Raw genomic sequence first — 27,858 nt, 5'->3', positions numbered from 1 at the left:
AAGTCAGCCTCCAGTGAAATATCCTTCTTCAACATTTGGATTTGTATTGCAGCAGTGGATCAGATAAGACTCTGTTCAGCTTTCACAGGTCACAGACTCATAAGGGAGGGGGCAGTCTCCGAGCGAGGACCAGACGGGAATGAAAAAAATCATGGCTCACAAAGACGGACGATTTTTAACACCACTGTCTGAGAAATATTTGCAAGTCTCTATAACATGCATAGAATCTTCAGATGCTCTAACTTATTAATTGCCTGCTTTTGAAAGATATTATATTTTAAGGCTGTAAAAAAATATATTAGGTTTTATCAGTATTGCTACATGCTTAGATCATTAAATAAGATAAGTATTCAACCTTTTCTTTCCAAAACTGGTCTCAATCTTTATCAGAAGAAGTACAAAACCAAAAGCTGTGTTGAAAATGATACACTAATACCAATATGGAGATAGTGAGGGAGACTGGAGTTTACTAGAACCTGGTCCCGACCAGAACCAGGAAGTACGAGCACATAAATCCTGTGCTCAGGTCTCTGCACTGGCTCCTGTGGCTCAGAGAACAGACTTTAAAAGCAGCTCTGTTTGTGTTCAAGTCTCTCCGTGGACCAGCACCAAAGTACAGTCCGAAATGTTAGTGTCATATGAACCATCTCACACTCTGAGGACTTCAGGGACCGGCCTCCTGCTGGTGCCCAGAGTCAGTACTAAACCGGGACTAAACCGGGACTAAACCGGGACTAAACCGGGACTAAACCGGGACTAAACCGGGACTAAACCGGGACTAAACCGGGACTAAACCGGGACTAAACATGGGGAATCAGCATTTTAGTTTTATGCAGCTAAAACCTGGAACAGTCTTCCTGAAGATGTGAGACAGGCCTCTACTTTGACAATGTTTAAATCCAGACTCAAAATAGTTCTGTGTAGCTGTTCATATGACTGAAAAGTTTTTATTCTGCACTCTTCTCTTTTAATACACATTTTCTGATGGCTATTTATGTTTTGATTTGTTTGTATTGTGATTTTAATGCCTTTCTTATTCTGTAAAGCACTTTGAATTACTTTGTGTACCAACTGTGGTATCCAAATAAACTTGCCTTGCCTACTATGGGTCATGCATTTTGGCACTTAGTATCAAATATATACCAGGTACTCCAGCATTACTCGCTGCTATCAATTTTAATATTACACCGATAGTATCACTTTTGAGACATTAGAATGTGATTAACAAATATTACAATGTGGACTTATACCAGTTGTGATACAGAGCTAGACCATTCTAAAACCATTCTGGGAAGGTCCAATTTTGTCTTATGTATATGATATATTTCAGTGTTGATACTTGTAGAGTTAGACACTAGTATGTTTAAAGGTGTAATATATTTCATAGCCAATGTAAAGTAATGTATAATATCACCTAGTATCCTCAGAGACCAGGGCCTCATTCATAAAGGCAAGTTTATTTGTATAGCACAATTCACAACAGGTGAATGGTAATTCAAAGTGCGTTACAGAATAAGAAATACAGTAAAATCACAATACAACAAATTAAAACACAAATAATCACAAATAATCATCATAAAATTAACATTAACAGAGAAAAGTGCAGAATAAAAACCTTTCAGTCATATGCACAGCTAAACAGAATTGTATTGAGCCTGGATTTAAACATTGTCAAAGTTGAGGCCTGTCTCACATCGACAGAAAGATTGTTCCAGGTTTTAGCTGCATAGAACTGAAACGCTGATTCCCCATGTCTAGTCCTGACTCTGGGCACCAGCAAGAGGCTGGTCCCTGAAGTCCTCAGAGTGTGAGATGGTTCATGTGGCTCTAACATGTGGGAGGTGTTCTTTGGTGCTGGTCCATGGAGAGACTTGTTCACAAGCAGAGCTGCTTTAAACTCTATTCTCTGAGCCACAGGAGACAGTGCAGAGACCTGAGGACAGGACACATGTGTGATGTACTTCCTGGTTCTAGTCAGGACCCGAGCAACAGTGTTCTGGATGTACTGTTCTGTCTTAAGGCTCGTTTGGAGAGGCCAGTGAGCAGGGGCGTTACAGTAGTCTAACCTACCCTGGAGACAAATGCATAGATAAGTCTCTCCAAGTCTGGTTTTGACAGTATTCCTTTGATTTTTGCAATGTTTTTAGACGGTAAAAAGCTGCAGATGTTGTTGATTTGATGTGGCTGTTAAAGTTCAAGTCAGAGTCCATTATTACCCCTAGATTTCAAGCCTGATTTGAAGGTTTTAGAGAGAGAGAGGCTGGAGGTGACTGCTAACACTTTCTCTTTGTTTCTGTGGGCCAGACTATGACTTCAGTCTTGTCTGAGTTTAGCTGGCGAAAGTTGTTTTGCATCCACACACTGATCTGTTGGATGCAGTGGCAAAGTGAATCCACCGGTCCATATTCACCTGCTGCCAGGGAGGCATAGATCTGAGTGTCATCTGCATAGATGTGGTAGGACACATTATTGCTGTGTATTAACTGGCCTGTTCGCAGGATGTAGAGATTGTCCCAGGATTGACCCCTAGGGCACCCCGCAGGTGAGGGATATTTTATCTGAGACACACATTTTCCAATTTCAACAAAGAAATCCCTGTTTTTAGATAGGACTTGAACGAGTTTAGTGCCGTGCCACTGTCAAAGGCAGCACTCAGATCTAACAGGATCTGGAGGAGACTTTGCCTGCATCAGTGTTCAGGCGGATGTCATTTGTCACCTTGATAAGTGCAGTCTCAGTGCTTTGGTGGGGTCTAAAACCTGACTGGAAAACATAAAAGGAGTTGTTCATTTAGAGAAAGTTAATAAGCCGTTGGTAAACTATTTTTTCGAGGACTTTGCCTAAAAACAGCAGATTTGAGATTGGTCAGTAATTGTTCAAAATTGTGGCACCAAGAGTGCTCTTCTTTAGAAGAGGCTTGATAACCACAGTTTTCAAAGCTCTTGGGAATGTTACAGATTGAAGTGAGATTTTATAAAGGATTGCGCAAGAATATTCCTAAGCAAGTGTGTACTCCTAGTGGCCATGAGAGGCGTGCGCCACGCAAACAAAAGAAATTCTAAAACCCTGTGTGACTGTGAACTGTGCTTTAAAAAACCCACTTGCAGTGGGAATCCAGGAACCAACGTCACATCACACCCCCTCTACACCCCCTCCACACTTCCAATTCACCATAAAAGAACCATGCAAAGCGACTCTTGAATGAGATTTAACTAAACATCAGCCCATAAGGACACTCCACGCTCCACCACACAGTCATGTCAAAGGTTTTATTACAAATAAACACAAACATAAAAGCGATAGCGATGACTGAGGAGAGACCCAGCGCTGCAGTGGGAAAGTGCACGTGCTTGTGCACAAGAGCGCACAGCCTTAAATGCATAATTTTGTTGAGAACAGAATCAGACAGAACAATTTTCAGTATTTTGGGCGACACCTGCTTAAATGAGGAAATCTGAATGTAATTATTTTATAAGATGTTTTTTCAGATAATTTCCTAATCAAACACTTCCTCAAACTCTGTTCACTTCTGGTCCTCTCCACAAATGTCGTCTTTTCCCTATGTCTCCAGACTTTGAGGAGAGCGCGTGCCAGGGTCCTAGCTGGCGCAGAGATAAGCAAAGTGCTGCGCTTAGTAGGAGTTTTATAAATCCTGTGTTTGGCGCAGAAAGCGCCTACGCAATGCATAGTGCGTAAGCAAGCTTTATAAATGAGGCCACAGATGAATGGATAGATACCAAGCAGAACAGGAGGAAAACTAACACCAGCATCACAAAGTTAAAAATTACACAAGAAATGCAACATTACAGTATTGTGCAGAAGATAAGGCCTTACCTGGTGGTAGTGTTTCAAGCACATTGTTCTTGTCGTCTGAACTGTGCAATTTGTTTTTACTGAGTGAGTCACTGGAGCTCCAATCATCCTGAAAGCACAAAACAAAATATAAATACTATACATATACATATATGTATATATAAATAAAAAAAACACTACACATTAACTTCCCACTGCAGTTAGTGTTTTGAATTATTAGAGACCAACTAAAGTCACTTTAAAAAACTTTAAACTGATAAACTTTTCACTTCATCAATTTCTATTTTTAAGCCCTTAAATGCATCTCTCTGAAACATACTTCACTGTCAACTTAATCATTGTTAGTAATAGCAGGCATGTTATCAGTACACTTCTTTAGATGACAAACAGAAATCTAAGCGCCTCTTCTGAGTCCATTAAAAGCCTACATATCATTGATGCTCTGCAGGCATACACCCATTAGTGACACTCAAAATTGCTGTGCGACTCCATTATATTGTCTATGGGCCCGGTTTACCTCCTGCCTGCCTCTTAAAGGCTGTATCGATCTGTTTCTCTGGTACATCAGAGAAATCTGTGACACATCAGATTATCCCCACAGCTAAGAGCGGCAATAAGTGGGCATAGATTTTATGCACTTAATACAGTTTGAGATGGACCTATTGTATATGGAGCATAGGACTCACGATTATGTGTGAGGCAATCATTTCAATTCAGTTGCTTCAAAAACATTGACTATATGTTATTCACAATATCAAATGTATGTCTTTGGGTTATAGCTTTGCTGTTTTTATCAGCTGTAGTGAAAAAACGTTTGTATGTATGTGACAAATATAACTTCTTTCAAGTCAATTTATACTCCAGAAAAGTAGATGTAACTGAAAAGTCCTTTTTTAGATTGGCTGTTTATAACAAAATTTACTTTTTCTTCTTTTTGCAAATCCCTCAGCACCTGAAGGCAGCTCCCCAAAGAACCCAACAACACTTCTAACAAGACAAACAGTGTAAAAAGCTATTGCTATGCAAATGACATGCATTAACCAACTGCTTTTTACACAATTTTTTCTTATTAGAGGAAAAGTAATGTTTGTCATAAAAAGAAGACAAAACATTTTTTTCTTAACATTGACAGTTTATGCTGAATAAATTTTACTTTCAGATTATTATAACGCTAGTCAGCTTTGGCTGTATAAATAAAAGTTAATTAAAGATGAAGTGACGTGGTTTCAATAATTGTAAATAACAGTAAAATTGTTTCTTCTCTTAATCATACCACAGTATCATGACATTCTAGATAGAAGTGGTTCTCTAATCCCTTTTAAATGCAATTTTCTAAGGAATTGAACATTTTGGTGTTTTTTCACTAATCAATCTTCCATCTGTCCTCCTCCTTTCCAACTTCTTCCGCAAACTTTCTCTTTTTTTGTCCTTCCTGCTGTGTTTCTTTGGCAGCCGTTTGCTTTGTCCGCCAGATGGACATGACACACACAGTAAGGCAAAAATACTCTAGATCTGATTGAGCTCAGAATGAAACACTGAGTCAACCAAAGTCCTCCTATATTTTCCCCTAGTTTCTTATTTTGAGATCAGATATGATGTACTTTAGAATGACCTTGAGCTGTACCAGAACAAGTATAAGACACATAGTACAGGCCCATGGACCACGATGTAACATGTAAGAATAAAGCATTACACAGATATAAGACCATGGTAATATAAAAGAAAGTTGTATGATTTAAAGTTGAAAATTACAATATATTGTCTAAAGAAAGAGGGTGATTTATCATTGTGGTGTCAAAATCGGCATCAATTCTATTCCTGTTTGAAATTTTAGTAGCGTGGCGACACTAATATGATGGGCTATAAAGTCTGAGTAAACTTTGACGATACATGAGGAGTGCGATGTGTAATTTGGGGAAAAAGAGCAATTTGTGCGTCTCTGGCACAGTTACAATGCAATGTGACAGTGGTATATGTGACAAAATGGCGCCTGACAGGTCAAAAGTAGGAGCCTCACTTGAACTGAATACTAGAGCATCTCCAGAAATATCACAATACATAAAAGATGAGGCTGTCATACTGGATTTTTAGATTTTTGTGAGAGTGGGGCAAATTGGCTCAGATCAAAAGTATATATATTCATTTATGATTTTTTTTTTTTTTTTTTTTTACCGCAGCTGAATACTGTGCAAATACGTGCACTGCCAAATACGAGGAAGTCGAATCATATTTTCCTCCATTCGGGAAATTACAACAGAAAATCGTTATATTTTCTGCCTCTTCTACATCCTCAACTTAAGGACACATTTTTCTTTAGAAATATAGGCTATATACACTTATCTGCAATAGTAAAGTGCCAGTACCTTTCTGTTCTGTGCAACATGTGACACTATTATCACTTTTATCACTACATACACCATGAACATGATTGTGTATGGATATATCTGCTGCACTGTGTTTTAAAATGATTTAGAGCACTCTTTTAAAGATATGCTACTCTTGTCAAACTAGTATTGACGGAATTTTGGACGTTGAAAGCATGTAGGCCAAGTATTTCCCGCAAGTTAAGCTCTCCACTATGAAATAAAGTTCTCAACATGCCCAAAAACATCTCAACACTGGCTCTGTGATTTCACATGTAAAAAGTCCTTCTCATTTCTAATCCGTCCATTCCTATTATAGCCAAAAAAAAAAAAAAAAAGAAAGAAAAAATCTGTCTCCAGCTCTTTCCTCTTTAATCCATACATGAATTTCTCAGATTCACTTTCTTTTAAATTAACCACAATATAACACTGTTTAAAGAAAATATACCCAGCAGTAGTTAAACTCTCCCACTGGCGTTGACAAAGTTGTTAGCGGACTCTCGTGAGCTCTTACACCTGCCCTCTGATAATGGGATGGCCTCTAAGCCCCACACAGATAAGGCCAACCGAGTGTGTGTGCGTGTCAACAAGTCCCGGCCCATATGAGTTTATACAGCCTGGACAGATTCCCAGCATTAGGGCTGCCGCTCACTTACATGCACGCTGAGTCCTTGTCTAGCATCCAACAGCCACAGTATAATCCATCGTAATCTGATCACAACTGCTGATAGATTAACTCTGATAAGAAGCAAAGAGTTACACACATCTCACACACATGCAGAAAAAAAACGCTAGGAACCATGAATAACGTCATTTGACATTTTGGTAGTATATCACGATGTTGTCCTTTAGCCATTAAAGTTATCTGCTAAAATGTGCTGGAGCATTCTAAGCAAAACTCAGGTGTGATATTTTTATTGGACAGGTAATCTTGATTTACAGCAGTCATACATCACCAAAAAGACCCTCAAGGGGACCAGGTAAATGATTACAAATTAGAGAGAGAAGCCAAATCTGGATGCAACATGATTCTGTGCATAAAATGAACAAAGAAAATCATGAAAGAAGATACAGAAGGTATCAGTGTGTGAAAATGTTGATTATATGAGATACATTATCATCAACTTGACCTCAAAAAATGACAAAATGTGTCAATCATGTACTGCCAAATTCAGGAGGATCATAGAAATCACATTATTTTATCATAATACATTCAGTGAAAGTTTGCAGTCCTGGTCTTAATTTGCTCATTTAATATCATATTAGCAAAACTTTCAGGCTGCAACGGAAAAAATGTGAAAATAGCCTCCATATTTAAAGCTAAAAATGGGCTAATTTTATGAAATAATATAATAAATGATTTCATCGGTCACAGGTCGACCAACTGAAAAAAATTATTGCTGACTATAGACAATCAAAATAATTGTAAGTTGTAGCCCTATAATACAGTGTGTCTTCAACTCTTCCCAACTTCTCTGCAATAATACCACAGTTTACACATATAATATTTAACATTTATCAATTATAAAACTCCTCATTTTTTATATGTACAATAAATAACTGACCAGTTTACTTCTTACAACACGGCTGTGTCTAATTCACGCAGCCTTTTGATGATGCTATCACTAGTGGAGAAAAATTACCGGGGCAACCAGCTGTATATAATTCAACTAGCTTCAAACATTTTTAGGGATCCTCCAAAAACATTTTTAAAACCAAGGGCTCGAGGCTTGTCCTGCCTGACACAGAATTCACTCCAGCTTCGGTTTACTGTACTCTGGATGAACCTGACCTTTGAACTGCCTGCAGAGTAATAGGACATGCATGCCCGCGGGGGATTAGTGCTGAAAAGACAAAATGTTCATACTTGACTGGCTGCTGCACTGGCTGTGACAAGCTCTTTTTTTGTAAACCAAGCATATCAAACTGGGCCATCCGCTGCCAATGTTTAAGACACTGCCTCTTATTCTCAGTAGGAGCAAGATACATGGGCCACTGCAAGAGAGGACTTATATCTAGGCACTGGCAAACACCCACTACATTAACACACTGACCTCCTTTAGTTTGGAATCAGTCCTCCCCTAACAAAAATCTAAATGTTTGTTGGACAGCTCAAATGTAATGGTGTTATTTGTGATGAAATAATGAATAGCACTGGCACAAGCAGTTCATAAAATAAAAAATGAAAAAGCACCATGTACCCCTGAATTAAAGCTGAAATATTCTTAAATTGTGAAAGGAGGAACTCTAAAATAGTGGTATAGGAGACTCTATTCTTCAGGTTTAGAATTGATTTAAAAAAAAGTTGTATAATTAGACGCAGACAGCCTTCAGCAAGCGGATCTTCTCGTGTGTTACTTTTACAGAATACTTAATGAGGGAAACAATAAATAATGCTTCAGAAGAGGAAAAAAATGGGTTTGGGTCCTACAGCTTGAAAATCACTGAGAGTGGTGGGGTGCTTTGTCTGGTCAGAGGGTCAGGTCATCAAAATATAAATTTGTGCAAAGTGAATGGTAAAAATCCAGGAAAAATGGTTGGGAAATTGTATAAACAGCACCAGTGCCATTTTCTGAAACAAATGCTTGTTAGTAGTTATTTTTATCATGTGATATTGTGATTCAAGGAAAAATGTTGGGGACCATTGTTAAGTTAGGTACTCTCAACCACAGAAGAATGCACTAATTTAGGGGCAGGACCCCAAGTAAAACCACAAATAAAATACTAGCATGCCCTCTATTCCTGATCGAAGTGAGCTATCCAATGTGGGTTAGGAATGCACAAACACTTGGCCATAACCCCACAGGAAACAAACCACAAACTTCTAGAAAACAAAGTAGACCTGTGTGCTATAAATTAGCTGAAAATGTTTGATACTTGTGAACTGTTTGGTGGAAGCCGCTCCTCATTCATCAACATTAAAAGGAAACCCACAAAGGGAACATTTTAAGCTGTGCAGTGTCAATATCCCTGACTCACTCACCCTGGGGTGGTGCTGCTGTCTCAGTCTGCCACTGTTTATCTTCCAGAACAAAGAATCAACAAGTCACACTTTTTCTCTTCACTTAATCACATCTGTGCATCCTCAGGACATGCACACAAACACTCCCTGGCATCAGTTCAACACGAAGCAATGAATGAAGCTTGTCGGGGAAAATAGCTTCGGTAACTGAGCTGCTAAACGACTGCAGACATTTGTGGAGGAAGAAACACAATATGTTCAAATAAATGTTTGTGAAGCTATAGCATTTTGGAGATCTGGCAACGTATATGCTTGAACCACAGCAATAATTATGGATATGGGGCAACTTAACATAAAAGATTGAGAGGGAGTACATTTAAGGTTAAGGCATGAGGTAAAGAGGTGTATTCATTCAGAATAGACGCAAACACAGGTAAAGCAGCTTTTCATTATCATCATTGATATCAATGATATCATTATCATTTCCATCTTCACACCATTGGCCAGTTGCGACGATGTGCATGTGTTTTCTAAATACTAAATTCTAAATCCAATTTAATAATTTAATACTAGTTATAGCATCAATTACAATATACTGATACTGCTGTCAATGCAACAAAACGGTCATTCAGGTCCAAATTATGTATTATGTTACCGTAGCATTAATCATTCATGGCTGATTATGTGAACACATTCATCATTGTATTTTGATTATTGGAAAAGAAGAGACTCTTAGTTCAATATAAGTGCTGTTCTTAAACTTTTCATGAACAATTTGTTCATTTCTGAAGTAATTTGACCGAGCATGTGATGTTCATGGGCCTCTTGAAAGTAATTATGTGAAATGTCAGAAAGTCTGGTATCACAAAATTAGATCAGAACAAATTACTGTGACTAACCGGAAGTTTCAATATAATCCTAAAGACAGGCCCTGTTATTGACTCAAATAGAACCAAACATTTAACACCCCAGGCCCGTCGTACACAGGAACTGCAAGACAACTAACCAACCTAAACTGGTTTAAGGTGTGGACTGGGGTGGGCAACATTGGCAAAACTGTATATATCTCAATACCACAATAAGTGTAATCAGAATATATTTGTACTAATGTACTAAAATGTGTATTTATTCTTTACCTACAAAATTGCAGAAATATAACTTTATACTGTAATTTGAAATAATACACCATAACTGTGTTCCATTTGTATTTTCAGTCAGCTCTTTTCTGAAGATTGATTCAGTGATAAACCAGATATTTAAACTTTATTCACATGAGTAGTGGGCATTCACAATATATGTATCATATTGTGAATGTAGTTTTACAGATATACAGAGTTACATAAAAAGGTTTCAAAACAACAGAAGCGGACATTACAGCATGCACAGAGCAAAGCGAGACAAGTATCGCCCGGGTGAGAGGGAGACTCAGGGGGTGTGAAGACTCAATGGAGCAATTGTGTGTGAATGGGCCCCATCCCAAAGCCCCATCTGCAGGCTATACATGCACACAAACACGCAGTCAGCAGAGAGGCCCACAAATACAATCAAAATAGAAATACGTTATGACTAGACACACCACATCATCTGAGTATGTACTTTAAAAATCCAGAGGACGGGCCGATTCAGATTGGCAGCCGAGCCTCCATAAGTCTACCACAGGGCAGCGGTGGCTACAATAGCAGTTTACCACCACCAAGTGCATATAAAGGAATAATTCAAGAAACTACAATGCAACTCTGAGCATCTTAAAAAGTAGTACATAAGAATTAAGCATTCTAATTATTATCATTATTACACTGATCAAAATATAATACACTTAGTTTTTTTATTTGTTTTATTTATGCATAAGGTTTAGTCATATATGTGTTAGAGAAGCATATAGATTAAAGTCTTAAAGTCTTTAACATTTTTCTTAATATTGAAGTTATACCTGTTGCACACAAGATATCATTTCTAGTAATCAGGTTTCATCAGCATTCTTTACCTAAACTTCAGCTCAATGTGATTATCTGTATTGGGGTCAACTTGGAGACACGGCAGACAAAAGCATTCGCAAAGCACAAGCAGATCAAATGTCAAATTAAAAAGTGGGGACAAAGAAAAGCTGGATTCACTAGATTCAAACCTGATGAAAGAAATTTGGAGAGCCGTGTGACTGAGAAATAGCCAAATCCTAAGGTGACCACAGAGTTTGACTAAAATAAACATGTTGCATCTAAAACATCTAAACTGTTACAAGCAGGCATGAGATTTCTGATCCAAAGTGCTGAATCATGGAAGTTAGTCAGCAGAGAGAGAAGTCTGGGTGGTGGATGTTAACATGTCTGATCCAAGTCTTTCATTGGACAAAGCTCCCTCTTCACTGCTCCTTCCCTGTGTCTTTGATGTCAGCCTTCTCAGAGCAACACTGCGATTAACAACCAAAGTGCACCGGTATTTTCACTAAGACAATCAGCACAATGCTTTCATTAGATTGTTCATTACACAAAATGATGGTAATTTGTGGAAATTGTGGCTCCTGGTGATTTAAAGGCGAATATAATAGAAGCTTGCAGTAAGACCCTAAACCGCATTGAGATCATTAAAGCTCTGGCGCTGATAGGCCAAATGGGTGGAACTGTAAATGTCTATAAATATTTTCTTTGCCTTACAAGGAGAAAACGGTCTTGTCCGCCTGCAGAGGAAGGTGTGTTTCTGAATGTATGGATGTGTGTGTTAGAGTGAACCAGTGCCAAGATGTGGTCATTTCCTATATATGCTGCTATGAGAAAGCTCCTCTGGTCAAGCTTAAAGCACTTCAGTATTGACTTCACACCACTTATGAAGCTCCTACTCCTCTGCAACATAAACAATATTTCCTCACATTTGTGTCAGATGGTTAAATATGGCGGCTTTTCACAATGCTCAAAAACAATGTCTGAGGGTGGTGTTGTTGATGCTTCTTGGCCAGGACTACCTTAAAAAGGAGATTTTTGAATGTCAATGAGACTTTCATGGTTACATAAAAGTTAATCAAATAAAAAAAAAAATTAAAAAAAAATCATAATTTAAGAATCCAGCAGTGGTGGAAAGAGTACGGCGGCTACTAAGACAACTACGACAACTAGGACAACTACGACAACAACTCCAACTACTACAACTCCAACTCCATCTACTACAACTCCATCTACTACAACTCCATCTACTACAACTCCATCTACTACAACTCCATCTACTACAACTCCATCTACTACAACTCCATCTACTACAACTCCATCTACTACAACTCCATCTACTACAACTCCAACAACTCCAACTACGACTACTACAACTACTATTCATAGTACTAGATACTAGTCCTTTTTTAACACATTTTAATGGCATTTTAGATCTGTATTCTACATAAAACAGTTTAAAGCTGAATTTAATCATTTTAAAACACAACACACATTTTCCCCTGAGATCTGACCAATCAGAGCAGGCAATGCAGTGAGTTTGTTGATTGAGAAAGGAGGAAATACAACAGTGAGAGCTGTGGCTCAAGACGATTGGGATTTGTTCTTTACTCAGTACTCATATGACGTTAAATGTAACTAATTACAATTACAAGGTTAGAATTTTATTCAAGTACAGGTTTAAAATATATTTTAAAAAGTACAATTAGCCAGTAAATTTACACAATTACAGTAGTGTGAGTATTTGTAGTTACTTCCACCCCCTGGAATCCAGCTATACTACAACTTGTCTGACGAGCCATTCCCTCAAACATTTTGAAAACAGAAGGATCTGGTACAGAACAATGAAGGGCGTTGATTAAACCGTCCTAACTTGGGATGGTCCAACCAGCTCTGCTAGTTTGTGTCACATGTCTCTCATATGCAAAAGACATCTCCTTTTGAAAATTCCGACATCATTCAGAACAAAATATATGACTTATTATTACTTGAGATAAGTAAGAGTTTAGTGCATTGCGTGTTGATTCTGCAGAAATCTGCAAAGTAATTTCATATTCAGTAATTTCTGTCCTTTTTTACTCATAAGCTGCCATGTTTGTTTTCGTATGAACAGACCATGTGTTTCTCTGATTGGCTAATCTGTCTGTCATGGACATCGGGGAAACAGGATATGGTTCCAGGCCCACACATATCACTTAATACAATTTGTATGTTTGTCGGTCAATCAGCCCCAGGGCAGCTGGTTATAAGCTGACCAAAGAAGCTTTTATTTAAAACTTCATGGGCAATCTGCTTTTGTTTTTTAATTCATCAATGTTTTAACTCATTTTTATTCAATACAATGTCATTTTGTGAGCTACACAAGTTAAAATGAACATCGGATGTATTAATTCAGTTTACATCAACTTGGTCTCAATTAGCCTTCCTTCCTCCACAGAAATGAGGATCAAAACAGGAATGAACATTACTGCAATAGTTTGGAGGGCTACCTCTTGTCATTAGAGGTGTCATGTGTACAATAAATAACACACATCCTCTCACATCTGGTACATCTGGTTTCTATGAGCCTTTGATGTGCCTGTTACTGGGCGTGGGGTACACAAGGGAGGCAGGCCATTTTTCAGTCATAAAGACACCAGCTCACTACACTGTCCCAGCTGGAAACAAACTGGCCTTGCAATCATGTTCCCAACACCAGGTTTCAGTGGATACAGCGATGAATGAAGGATAATTACACACTCTAACTCACAATTCCTTTCATACACAATGTTTCTTGTTTGTAGGGAGGACATTTATATAAAATTTCTATCACAATCATATACCTCAGCCCAAGGAGCAGTCACTGTTAACTGAAGTTATGACCAAAGCAGATTTCAGCACTACAAGATACAATTCTTTGAGAGAAAAACATTCAAGTTGGTTATTTCAAAGGTACCCCCATCTTAACCTGCAATTCTGGACAAATAATGATGGATAGACACCACAACATTAAAAATATGCACATCCTAACCTAATCAAATAAACAAAAACTAAAAAGGTCACTGTGCAACATTTCTGATGGAGGGTTTTCAACCTGCTTGTCTCCATGGAGATGTTGGTTTTACTTATCTAGCTTCTTTTAGGTGATGCCACTTGGCTAATTTACAGGTCAAACCTGCCTGTTTTTCAAGCTACTTTTTAACAATAGAAATGCCTGAAACATGCTAGACATTATACATTTAATGGAACATGTGAGGCTAAACAATAATATTATATTTTACAACAACTGAAGTAAATCCGAAACTCAGGAAACAGAAAGACTGCTCCCATGGTGCCAATCCTTCTCTCTGTATTGACACATTTTATTAAGTGTGGCACAGTTAGGGCTAATGATTCACAAGCAGCACGAAGCAATGACCTTTGAACTTTGAAGGATGTCAGTAGCTCTAATAATGAACAGAAGATGCAACAAGCACAGTATTTGTCAGAAGCAAACAGCAAGAAGGAGCATGGGCAATAATCAAACACCGTATTGGACACTGAAGTCATTACTCTTAATGACTTGTTAAAAAGACGTTAGCATCACATGGTCTGCAGTCTTGCATGACACAACACAAAAGTCATGGGACAGCTCCTTTGGAAAAAAAACAAAACTGAGTGAGACATTAGGTGATTTGAGCTATTCTTAGCCACAGTCCTGATGGAGTCTGACACAATCAAAAGTGCTCCCCCCACTGTGCTGAAAGCACAGATAAATCAAACGTACCTTTTAAGGGAGAACTCGCACGGACCCTGAAAAAGGCATTAGGGCAAAGCTGGCCTGGATTGTCATAGTCTGTTGCTCTCTTTATAACTGTGATTTTTTTTCACTTTTGGTTTGGGACATATATAGGTCAAGTATCTGTTTCTCTTGATAAAAAACAAACAAAGGATGTAATCACAAGGAAGAGTGTTGTTGAAAGTCATCTGCTTGTGTCAATGAACTAACCATTTCAAACCTATGTATTGATTCATTAACGCTGTTTGACAGAAGGGTGTGAAAATGTTCTGTAAATCACATGTAAATCATTTACACTTGGCACACTCCTGAAGCAACCCCAGTCTGGCTTAAAGGAGATGATGCACCATGGGTTAATAAGAAATAGGGGTCACAGAAAATTTCCCGACATACTAAATGTATGCGTCTGAAGCAAACGGAGCTATGCCCTGGGAGGCTGTTTTTAACAACAGTGCAGTTTTGCAGCCTCAGGAGACTTTTTATTGGATATGATGCAGTTTTTCCAGCTTCATGCTGCTGAGTCTTAACCACCTAGACATCATCTTATGACGTATCTCCTCAGCATTTCGGCTCTTAACAGTTATACATCCAAACAAATAGTGTATATGAAATGGTGAATTTTCCCTTACTGGCTGTATATGATGTCATAAATGAGGACTCTCAACGAGGGCATTCTTGAGTAGTCAGCATTTTGTTAAATAAGGCCAGTGCACTGTTCTGTCAGTCATCCACTAGAGCTGAGTCAGCTTCTGCTCCTTAAAGCTACTTTCAGCATCACTGTATGAACTCACTGTAAGCTCGGTTTTAACAATAGTGCTTGCACATTCAGAATTTCTATAAATTAGTTTGAATAATTTGTAGGGTTGTGAGGAAATACTTGAAAAGTAAAAAGTCTTCATAAAGTTTGTTTTTAGTGAACACAAGCTGCTGTGCTGGTTTTACACCGTTCGTAATGAATACAATCCTTTGTCTTCAGGACTACATGGTAAAAGTTGTTACGATGATCTTAAAGAAAGTCAGTTTTCAAGTTAGTCAGGTTTAAGCCATTTCTTTTTCTTCAGCTTTTCTTCCCTTTACTTGAAAAAAATGAATCATCTTTTATGGCACAATATCATTAGTTTCTAATCTAACTCAGTAATAATAGTAAAAGTATAAGTTGGAAAAATCTTTTGCCTACACACCTAAAGGAAGACCACAATACTTAAGTATGACATTAGGTTACAAATTTGATCTTGGTTTAGTCAACAAATAACACTGGATTCTAGGGCTATAAAATGTATTATATACGTCATCATTTCAATTGTTGCTCTATTGAAATGACACAAAAAAAGTTACATTTGAAAATACAATTAATTAATCACTTCTGTTCAAAATGACATGTACACTCATCCTATCCTGCAGAAACTCGTCACTACAGAACTGTGTCACGAACCATTACTAATAATAAAATATATGAGGCCTATTCTTTCTCTACAGGTTAATTTTGACTATAGAAGTAACAATTGTGATTTCACTGTTGAGCCTAATTGTGTTTATAGTTTTTGCCATAATTGAGCAGCCCTGACTCACTGAATGGATTTAATAATGCATAACAATTAAAGGCATGTCTGGATGCCACAACGCTGGATTGATAAAGAGCAGATGACACGCACAGACAGGCAGTAGATGCCTAAAGCTACAGATAAGAGGCTGGACAGGGCAGAGCTGCACATCCAAATCCCACTGAGCCTTGTGTGTGTGCGCTAAACCTCTGGCCACAACACACTCACATTTCCCCGCTCTGATGAACAGGAGGAGCGCTGGGATCTGGCAGAAGACACCAGTCACAATACTTGGATCACCTCCAAAACAAAATTTGTACTGTCAGAATTAAGATGTTTAATAATAAGTATTCTGCACAATTAATTGCATTTTGAAATTTTCCACTAATCAAATCTAAACTGTGATGATGTTTTAACCGAAGATTCACTACAACAACTAAATATCCTTTGCTATGATAACCCTGTAGTTTAAACCTCCACAAACATGTTCAGAAATGTATAGGATCTTGTATTAGATTTACAATTAGCAATTTAAACGTTATCTCATAAATAACTTAAATCAAAACTCTAATTCCAATACTTTGCAACTTGATACTAATTTGAGCTGTGTAATTTTGGGAGAGCTTTTAACACCTTCCTCAGTGAGACAACACCCCCCCACCCCCCTCACCAAAAGCATCAAGTCACAGTGGACTTTTTCTCAATATCAACAACTAATATTTGAGGTGCAAGGAAGAGAAATAATATCAAGTTGTTAGAATATGGACCCACCATATTCATTCATTTACTAATTTTTCAATACATCTCACCTATATGCAATGCAACAGAAGAGTAGTTCATTAATTTAAGTACCGTACTTTGCTGTCATAGTGAAGACTGAGGACCTGTCAGATTTACTTGGAAAAATCAGCAATCAGTGCATGTCCCCTGACCCCTCGTGACAACCACAAACCCACAGATAATGCTATCAGGCTAATGGAGGAGTGATGGGTCTGCTGGGGTTGACTCAAGCAAAGCAAACATTGGAAAGCTAACATGGAACTTAGCAGCAGGTGAAGTACACCAACACTCTTCCCAAATACAGAGAGGCAACCATCACAGGAAGCAAGTTGCACATAACCACCCACAACAAGACATGCAGACACAGCAGGGGACATTGGCCTACATACATTTCAGACATCCCATCATGTGTGTGTTGATATACATAACACGTAGTAGCCTAGAGACTATCTTTACAGGAAAAGAGCCCATTTCTTCAGTGATGTAGCTTATATGTCAGTGTTGCTTATGTTTTAGGCCACAGGTTTCCATCAAATTAATTAAAGCTTTCATTATTATTCTTCAAGGAAAGTCTCAGTGTTACTTTAAAATCCCATTCTAGTGTAGTCTCACACATGGACTGCATTATTAAGCCATTATATCCAGTGTTATCTTGGATCTCTCTGTCAGCTTTACAAGGGTGTTGTAACCTCATAACATTAATTTATGAAGAAGATTAACATGGTAGCCAATAGATCATTTCTGTAGTTATCTGAGTTTAATTGATTGGGTACTTTTCATACTAACAAATTCCTGATATCTTCACAGTTTAAATAGGCCTATGAATGAATAGCCTAAGAATTATCAATATAGTCTACAGTGACAGTCTAATAGGATTTAATACAGTTGTGACATTTGACATATCCTCATTGCTGTCAGCTCTGACTGGCACTTCAGGTTAAATAACGATCATAGCCTTATATTGATGAGAAGTGTAATCTATACTTCCTTATTTGTCTCAGGAGCAGGGCTTGTGCTGACGTGCTCTTTATAGATACACCGGCCCCTGAGCCAGGCCGGCAGACACATACCAGGCTCTGTGGGCGACTCTAGCTCTAACCACTGTCACTCTACAGGGACATTCCGCCTTTCAGAGGTTCAGAAGCGGCCCCGGTGTGGAGATGGCTGCTATACGGCCAGGCAATCACCGGCACAGCGGGAGCTCAGTGCGCGCTGCCCGGACAAACCAACTTCCCAGTGCCCTTGTCCACTCTCATCTCCACCAAATCAATGCCTGTCCACTGATACTAGCAGGGCCTTTATCGCGTTCCTCTCCCCGGTGATGCCTAGGCTGAACAGCGATGGTTAATAGATGTATGGGGTCCATGCTCGCTTTGTCCGAAGAGAAAAATCTCATCACACCGAGGAACAACACAAGAGCAGCCGAGCAGCAGAAACCTACCTTCCGACTCAACGCTGTCCCCGAATAGAAGTAGTAGGCAATCCCCAACACCCAGAGCACCGCAAAACATAATAATATCCTCGATTTCCTCCGCATGCTTGCCCCAGTTTCTATCCCTGTGCTCGTGTGTGCTTAGCGGCTTCCTGTGAGCTAAAGTCTGGCTGCGCTACAGCGGCTCGTGCTGTCGGTGGTGTCCGCGCACAGCGCCTCTCCGAGCGGCTTCGGCGGTCTTCGACAGTCGGTCAGGATAGCGAAAGGAGCAGGAAGCAGCGAGCCAACATCAGCGGGGTTAGAGGGCAAAGGCTAGCCGCCTGTAATCCAATCAAACAGCGGCTCAGGCAGCGCTGGAGGAGGGCCGGAGCGGGAGCGAGTCTTGCGCTGGCAGTGGCTGTGCGTCGCGGTGCGCTGGAGCCGTGCGCAGGGGGTGGGGACACTCCTGGAGGAAGTGACTGTTGTAAAATTTTGGCTATGTGGGAACAGGCAACACGAAATCCACGATCACCGAGGTCCATGATCGCCGAAATCTATAATTTTCTGGTTTTGTGTTTTGGTAAAATTCACCACTAGAGGCGCCACATAAATACAGATTTTTCAATGGGCTGTTTCGGGGGGTCTTTAAATAGTAGTCTATGGTTTTCACTCAAGTTGTCTCAGAACAGATGATATAACTGATATATGATAAAACTACTCTGAAATGACAGAACTTTTCAAACATTTTATTTACTACTGTTACTTATAGCTTTCATTTTAGTTTCATGTGCTATAGCTCAAGATCAAGATGATTGAAAGAAATAAAAAATAACTTTATTGACTCATGATACACAGTACAACTTTCATTTAGGCTTTTGTGATTTACAAAAGCACCTCAGATAATTATTAGACAAAACAGTCTTAGAAAATGTAGCCGCCTACATTTATTTGTAGAAAACCAAAATATAAGCTCCTGTTTGCTTTGCTTAAACAGGTCTCCAACACGTACATAGCCCATAGGTAGATCCTATAAATACACATTTTATTTGGCTGTCGAAAGAATGTCCCAGTGGAATTAACATGAACAGACTCACATTTATTCCCTTCTGCACTGGTTTGGGCCTATTTATGTTACCTACTACAGTAATGTTAGACCAGAGCAGAACTGAAATCAAACTGAAGGAGAGAGATGGTGGGAAAGCAAGAAAAAAATCTATGTATGTGTTTTAACAGCAGATTGCAGTGATTTTTTTTTCCAAACAATAGTTACATTTATATCACATATCACAGTTCATACAGTATATTTCTCCTCTCCTTGCCTCTGAGTTTTGTGGTAATGAGTGTAGCTGCTGTACAGCTCATTGAACACCTCTCGCACTCCCGTGTGCAGCCCAGCCATCAGAAACTTGATATCCTGCTCCAAACATAGGTCCAGTATCATATAGATGCCCTCGGTCAGGTGCATTTTAACGTCTGGTCGCAGAGTAACCTTTTAAAAAGGGAGAATAACCATCAAGACAGATTTCTCACATAGAAATTAGAGTGAAATGCTATGTGCCATGTTCAATTAATGTTTAGTATTGAACAATTATATTATATATTCTTTTTTCATTCTAACCAACTGCTGTGTTTCAGTGTGGTACTTCTCTCCAGTGGCAATTGCTTTGGAAAATGCTGAGTCAAGTTGGAGTCATCTAAAAAATACTTTGTGACAGTAGAGCTGTATTCACAAACCAGACATTACTCAATGTTATAAGAGGGCCAATGTGTTTTGCTTGTATATACTTAAATATTGTATTTAACCTTTAATTTACCAGAACCCACTGAGATTTAGAAGGTTAAACTGCACTGGAAGTCAGATAATTTGGGTCGATTGTCTAAAAAAAATCTTTTTTTTTTTTTTTTTTATTTCCATGTGGTCCTTCCTAAATTGTTTTAGAATTTATCTTGATCTTTTTCAGAAATAGTAAAGGCCCAACTTGGTTGCATTTATTTTTCTTGGTTTGTATTGATTAGCAGCTGGATATTTTGACAACTCTACAGACTACTATTGACTTACTATACAATTGTAGAAGACAGGTTACAGATATGTAATTTGTGTACCTTTTGCAGCTCTGTGACATACTGAGCCACTATAAAGGCAGACAAAGTGGTGAAATCCTCAGATGTGGCAGCGATGTGTGAGCACATCCTCTCCACCAGCATGGAGCACCGCAGGGAAATGCCACTGTCTGGATACATTGTACAAAAAGGTGTTGTAGGGAGAAATTAGAACATAAACATATGCCAAATTAGAGACACCTATGCCTCCTAATGTTTCAACAGGGTTTCAAAAGCATGTCTATTGCTCTAAAAATACTGAATGAACATCACGCAATACCCATGAAGTTACCTGCATCGGCGTCTTTCCGTTGTTTTCCCTCCTGCATGATTGAAGCCACCAGGCGGTAGAAGACATTCAAAAACGATGGAGCGGCTTTGAGCATCACCTGGGAGCAGAGAAAACACAACAAACGCCATCAAACAAGAGAAACAAAAATACAACATAGTATATTCTCAGTAAAAGGTTCCACAATTTCCAGGGCATTATTGCAATTGAAAACAGAAAAACTAAAAACAGCTCAGTTCTTTTTTCCATTAATTCAGTCCACCTCATACCAACCTATACTCATTGCCAAGACTTTAATCTCCTCTGTTCTTCCTTTTGTTCCGAGTTACATTTTACTCCCAAGAGCTTATCGCTTTATTACACAGGTCTTACAACTCTCTCCTCCTTAATGTATTCATCTCTTGAGGATTGCCTTTTTGATTCGCTTTGCATTTCTCTCCACAGACATCTGATAACATTAAATGAGTCTTGCAGTTTTATTCATCGCAGCTGTTTATCCGTTTATCACTCTCACATTGTCACACACTTTCAAAACAAACTGTCAACACACATCATGAAGTCACTGTCATCTACAAGCAAAGAAATCTAATTGGTAATTTACAATTTACATTATTTGACTCCATAATGTATGAGCGAATCCATTTGTGTACTAGGGCCGTTATTCTTACAGTATGTTTTACGGACTATTTCATATTCCTCCCACTTAGCTTTTAAAATTACCTGTGGATGACACTTGATGATGGCAAACAATGTCTCATGAATTGCTGTAAAGGTTGCCTCATACACATCTGGGGCCAAGTGGTCAAGCGGAACCCACTGAAGCGCCCCTAGGACCATAGTCACATGATGAGGGTTGGCGATGACTCCCTCGCCCTGCCGCAGCAAAGCAGTGACCGTAGCCATCACAGGAATGGTGAAGGGAAGGTTGAGGGACACATCCTGGCTGGAGGATTTTATCAAGAACTGACATACAAAAGATAAAAGGATACATTTAGCTAATTATATCAACATCGTAATTTAACAGCTGCCAACATGTGCCTTCAGCATAGTGTCAGCAAAAAATCAGCACGTGGTAGACTCTCCCAAAGAAGTCACACCATTCTGAAATGGTCAAATATTGATAAATGGTCAAAGTATGATAACAACTAAGTGAAAGTCATAATAATAATGCATTAGATTTATGTAGTGCTTTTTTGGACAGTCAAAAACTCTTTATAGAGCATTATGCATTCACTCCATACCCGGTGGTAATCTACTATTGAAGTCACAGCGGCCGTGGGACAGACTGACTGAAGCAAGGCTGCCAATCTGTGCCATTGGCTCTATGTCCGACCATGACCACCACTCACACACACCAAATTCATACTCGGCAATGTGGGTGAAGTGCCTTGTCTAAGAACACAAGTTTTTGCCAGTGGCCTCCCACTATCGCACCTGATATAACATTACTATTATTTTATCTGGCATGTTTGTGTTCCCTTACCATCATTGTTGATATAATCTGGGGCGCAATGAACCACAACGCATTAAAGCAAGCCTCTGGTAATGGACAACAAAACAGCAGCTTAACAAGGATTACAGTGGAAAGCACCTCCTGAGGGAAAAATGAGCATTGGGAGTACTTCACAAATAAATTAGACAAAATCTTGCCGTAATAAAATGTTCAATAGATTACCCTGTAGTTTCCACCTCTAAGTTTTACAGTGTCTAGTCCTTCTTTGATCATTAAGAGCATCTGGTTAAATCTTTCAGAGGAACATTTGTCCACTAGGTGGCACAGGAGCTTTTGCAGAGTGGGCTCCAGGTCATGGAGGTCAGTTGAGCTTAGCCAATGTGCTAAAATCAAAACAGTTTAGGTGATACATTAAGGCATTAAATTGAAATGTAGTATGATGCAAAACAGTACATACCCGTCAACAATCTCTGTAAGCTTTGAAGTATGGTCATAAAGAGGTCATCCAAATCTTTGCTTTCCTTGTCATTTTCTTGCTTTTCTGCCATCATTTTGACAGCAGAGTAAAATGTGGATAGGAAATGCAGAGATGAAACTAGAAACTCTCGGGGCCTTGGAGCAGAGTTGATTTCTTTAAGTACCTGCAGACTACAGCCCTGGTAGAGAGGCATATGACTGATGGAGCAGGTCTGCTTGTTTTCCTCCATTGAGTATAAGGACAGCTCACATTTCAGCATAACAGTGACTACCTCTAACACAAAAGCCTCACTGAAAATGCTAGACACGTTGAGGATAGCTTGGGGCTTTAGAATTGACTTGACAGCAAGCCTGAGAGTGGCTGTGGTTTGCATGAGTATTTGAGTCAGCAGTTCATCCAGTGATCTACTCTTTCCCAAATTAGAGGTCAAGGTACAAGAGAAAGTACTGAGTGATGCAAGCAAAACATGGGCTGTTAGTGTAGAGACACTGGCTCTGTCTGTAAGCTTGTCTTTTGTTTCCTTACTACAAAGGAAGGAGGCAAACTGATTCAAGTTGAGACGTATACTGCTGCTTCTTGTAATTATTAATTGGACTAAACAACTGATAAAGGCCTGCATTTCCTTTACTAAATCTAACCAATCTGGATTCTCTGTAGATATTAGGCTGTGGCGCAAAACACTTGACACCACAGCCTGCAACAAAGTGCCACCATGAATGAATTTTAAAACACTTGGAAAGTTTGTGCCCTCTAAGAGACTAATCAGAATCTGGATAAGTCCTTTTAACAGAAGACAACTTGGGTCATCCGTGTGGTCCACATCTTTTGTTTGGCAGGTTGTGGAGGTGAGCAAGAAGATGAGGAGAAGAAAACAATCAGTCAAATCTTCAGAACTCATCCCATCTGGGTTTAAGACTTTCATTATTTGGAGCATGTTCAATATGTCTGTTTTCTGCGTACTGCTAAGCTCCACACATTCGTTATCAATTGTTAAAGATGCCAATATCCTCTCAACTACCATTTCTTTTTGTATCCGAGAAGTATTTTGGAAAATGTCCAAATTTTGTGGAGCAGTTCTCAGAACTTTGAGTACACTTTGCAAAAGAAACTGAACTGTGGCGGAAAATAAAGAAGGTAATTCTGGAAAAATGTGGCTTTTAAGTAACTGAGATGATATCAGCGGAACAGTCAGACAGTTGTGCAGTGTGTCCTTGTCTTGTGTAGGTCTTGTAAGCTGTGAACCTATAAGAACAGTGGCAATAGAACGCACATCTTCGTCATCAAGATAGGGCAAGATCAGAGGCAAATTTGAAGTGACAAGATACCAATATGCAACCAGGTAGGAGCTGCCATTCACAGCATACATGTGCCCAATCCACATCTGATCTACATTTAGACACTTCTCAATCTCAGAAGCAATAAAGTGGGCTGCCTGGTTTAAAACTCCCGTAGAACTTGGTTCGGAAAGCATTGAGGGCATTGACAATATTTTCTTCATTTGTTGTAATAGAAGATGTCGAAGAAGCAAAGAGCTGAATGGACCGCTGGCAATCACAACTGACTGGGGAAAAATCTCTCCTGAAAGAAGATTTTGAATACACTCGATCACAGGAGAAGCAGAGGTAATTTGGTCTTCATTTTCACTTGTAACTTGATGAGCAGGTTCTAGCGACGTATATTTGCTGCAGTGGATACTAAAGAGGGTGTCCACCTCCACCAATGTGTATCTAAGGAGCAGAGTCGCCTCTAGTGTATTTTGATTGATCTGTGAGTTTGTTTCGGAGTCCACAACTTTCTGCCCCTTTTTTACTTTCTTAGGTGGTTTTTGAACAGAGGGTTTAGTTTTTGTGTCCACCTTTGCTAGATGTTGTTGCAACTCCTTAATTACTTCATGCATCGTTTCCATAAGTTTTTGACTTTGTCTTACCAATGGGAGAGGAGAGCCATTGTCCAGTGTCTTTAAATTAAATAAAACTGAATGTAGAATCTGACTCAGAGACATAATTTTCAGGGATGAGTCTGCATTAAATGCAACTTCATCCTGCACGTTTATATCATCTGTTATTGTTTGTTTTTGGGGAGTATATTTTTTGATGCTTTGCAGCACTAACAAGCAGATCTCAATTGTTTGAGATGATGGAGTGTCCAGGAGACAGGTCCTGAGTGTGGAGAAGACCTCCCCAGACAGAAGAGGAGGTCTAGGCTGGTCCAGGGCTGTCTTGGTTATTACAGACAGGAGATCTGAAAATAATTTGGGCATCTGACGAAGCTTAGTGTAAGTCTGAAGAATACTGCAAACCGCAACCTGGAAATATATAAAATTGCATGAGTTACATGGTTAAACACATGGTTGGAAGAGGATTATTCTTGGATTTGGATATATATATATATATATATATATATATATATATATATATATATACATAGACAGAGAGAGAGAGCGAGACAGAGCGAGAGATAGGTCTGTTAGATAGTGCGAGAAGTGAATTGATAAGAACATTAGTTTAGATGCTAAATCCTTTTTTTAATTTAATGGACAGTGACCCTAATTTAAATGTTGCTTTATGAAATATCTTATATGGATGAAACTAAATAAAATGAACTTAACTGTTTAAAAAAGATACTTAAGTAACACACCATTACTTAAAAAGATAAAAAACAAATTCTTATGCCCATGATAAACCCCAAAACAGAAACAAAACTATGCTGACAATTATACCTGCTTGGCTTGTAGCACTCTTGAGTTAGTGCAGTCCATGTTGACCCAAGCCAGTGATAACAACTGCTCTAGGTCAGGCTCAAGAATCAGATGATTTAGACTTAATAAAGCCTTCAAACAACGATACCATGCTGGAATGCTATAAAGACAAATTATTGACAGTCTTATTTGCAATCAATTTTTTGCCATCAATAAAACATGAATAAAAACACTTGCATTATATTTTAGTACCTTGGCTGGGCCTGTTTGAGAAGCATTTCTGCCAGGCTTCTGTAAAACCTCAGTTGAACTTCTCCATGTCGAATCCTATCTGCTGCTACATTGTATATATCACCAAAAAGAGCACTGTTCAGTAAAGACTCAACAGCAAGTAGGGCTAGGCTCCAGCTTTCAGGCCTGCAGGGGGCGCTCTGAGGAGATGGACACATCTGAAGGTCTGTGTTTTTAGACAAATGTGATTCCAGACCCAAATTTAAGGTGTTAGACAAACTAACAAGAAAAAAGAAACACAACATCCCTTGCTCCTCATTCCTTTCTCCTTTTGCTGTCCCATAGCTTTCCAGAAATAGTTTGAACAGCACTGGCACAATGTTGGACTTTACAGCATAGTAAAGTGATGGTTCGCAGAAGCTTTGAACAGTCAATTTACTGAGTAAAACACTAGTTGGTTTCAAGGATCGTTTTGCTGTTCCAGAGACTCTCTTCCCAGAATCCGCCTTGGTCAGTTCTTCCTGGTACAGAGACATGCGCTCAGGTGCAAAAAGAGCTAACTGGAGGATTGTGTCAATCTTGGTACGGATATCTCTGCACATCTGCTGAGACACTGGTGGTGGTGTGGGAGAGGACAGAGCAGCTGGGGACAGCCAGTGTCTAAGAAATATCATAGGCTGGAAGAGCTGGTCGGTCACTAAAGTAAAAACCCGATTAGGATTAGGTTGTTGACGTTGAACCAATGAGTAACATGTCAATGCAAGAAGCAAAACTTCAAATAATTTATCCGAAGCCAAGTTTTCTGTGAATTTTGAGTTAGATTTAGAGTCAGCTTGTAGATTACTTTGATGACCTATATCAAATTCTTTGTCTGCATCCCAGGCAGGCTGACTTTGGAGAGCCTCCATATCCGATTCATGGTCAGACTTTAGTGACCCTGAAAGCTGCTGTAATTGATGAGAAGCCAGTGATATTAGCCTGGACATTAGAGAAACCATCAGCTCGTACTTTGTAGTGAAGATTGAAGAGAGCTCAGGAGCAGATAAAATCCCCTGACACACACTCAGCAGTGTGGACAGACCCACTGAGCACACTGCCTCGGAGTGGCCATGATCCTGAAGACGATCAAGCAGCAGCTGGAAACAGATAAATGCACATCAGTGTCAAAGTATGAGCTACTTATTAAAACTATGGATATCGCCTGGTGGCTCAGGATCCATAAATCAAATATTTCACAATCCCTGTGTTAAAATGTGCCTCACACCTGTGCCATGTTGAGTCTCAGGCTGATGGATTTTCCCTGCTTTAGAAAAGAGTGAAGTTTTCTGCTGTGAAGTAGATCATCAAGGTAACACCACAGGCCGTCCAATACATTTTGAGGAAAGTCAACTTTCTTCTTGTACCAGCCAGTCAAAGCATGAGTGCACCAATCCAACAGGACCTATAAACAATAAAAAGTATAGTTTGACGATGAGACCTCACGTGTGTGGTTAACAATTCATACTTACCTGCTCTTTGTTGGGCAACAGACATTGTGAGGAAATCCAGGCAAAGCGAGCAAGCTTTATCTTATCCTCCCATGGAGTCTGAGCACTTTTCAGTTTCAGATAGATACCCGAATAAATGGCAGCCATTGTTCCAACCAGGGCTGAATGGTGTGAAATAAAATCAAATTATTATAGTTATTCTGGCAAATAGCATGTTGAATAGCAGCAGATGAGTAGTTGTCGTGCAATGGCATGTAAGCATGTCAGATTCAATGTGCTAACAACAACTAGCTCGTGTTGGGGGTCGTGGGTTTTAAAATAACGTTTTAACGCTTGAAACTGTGCGCTAGCATAAGTTTTACCATTAAAAACATGTTTCTATCACGGATTGCATTTGTATTCAAGTAGTTAGTAACACGATTAAGCCGAAATAAGAGCGAAAACGCGCTTTTTACCTGCACGTGTTCCGTGTTAATTTAGACACGATGAACTTTTACCTTTCACCCTAAATAGCCAGACAAAACTAACCAAGAATCGATGTCAAAAACCATTTGGATTTGT

General features: G+C 39.1%; 2 protein-coding genes across 2 annotated transcripts in view; both read right to left on the bottom strand.

Moving 5' to 3' along the window:
- The window catches only part of galnt2 (UDP-N-acetyl-alpha-D-galactosamine:polypeptide N-acetylgalactosaminyltransferase 2), a 32,537-nt gene extending 13,529 nt beyond the window's left edge, over nt 1–19,008 (bottom strand). The window contains exons 1-2 of the mRNA XM_033987980.2: nt 18,592–19,008; nt 3,835–3,922 (exon numbers count right to left, since the gene is read on the bottom strand). Of these exons, the coding sequence (XP_033843871.1) occupies nt 3,835–3,922; nt 18,592–18,687 (184 nt within the window). The 5' untranslated portion in view covers nt 18,688–19,008. The remainder of the gene's footprint in view (nt 1–3,834; nt 3,923–18,591) is intronic.
- A 279-nt stretch (nt 19,009–19,287) lies between these two features.
- urb2 (URB2 ribosome biogenesis homolog) lies at nt 19,288–27,808 on the bottom strand. The gene is made up of 12 exons (XM_033991735.2): nt 27,753–27,808; nt 27,319–27,458; nt 27,075–27,251; nt 25,832–26,946; nt 25,601–25,739; nt 22,861–25,186; nt 22,626–22,786; nt 22,434–22,544; nt 21,671–21,913; nt 20,954–21,050; nt 20,665–20,792; nt 19,288–20,050 (listed from the first exon to the last, which is right to left on the bottom strand). Exons 2-12 carry the CDS (start codon nt 27,442–27,444, stop codon nt 19,853–19,855), a joined length of 4,821 nt encoding a protein of 1,606 aa, XP_033847626.1. The 5' UTR covers nt 27,445–27,458; nt 27,753–27,808; the 3' UTR covers nt 19,288–19,852.
- Between the last annotated feature and the right edge of the window lie 50 nt (nt 27,809–27,858).

This window comes from Periophthalmus magnuspinnatus, chromosome 3 (assembly GCF_009829125.3).
Source record: "Periophthalmus magnuspinnatus isolate fPerMag1 chromosome 3, fPerMag1.2.pri, whole genome shotgun sequence".
In the NCBI taxonomy this organism is placed as follows: domain Eukaryota; kingdom Metazoa; phylum Chordata; class Actinopteri; order Gobiiformes; family Gobiidae; genus Periophthalmus; species Periophthalmus magnuspinnatus.
The sequence above is the reverse complement of the archived record's forward strand: the minus strand, read 5'-3'. Positions and strand labels throughout refer to the sequence as shown.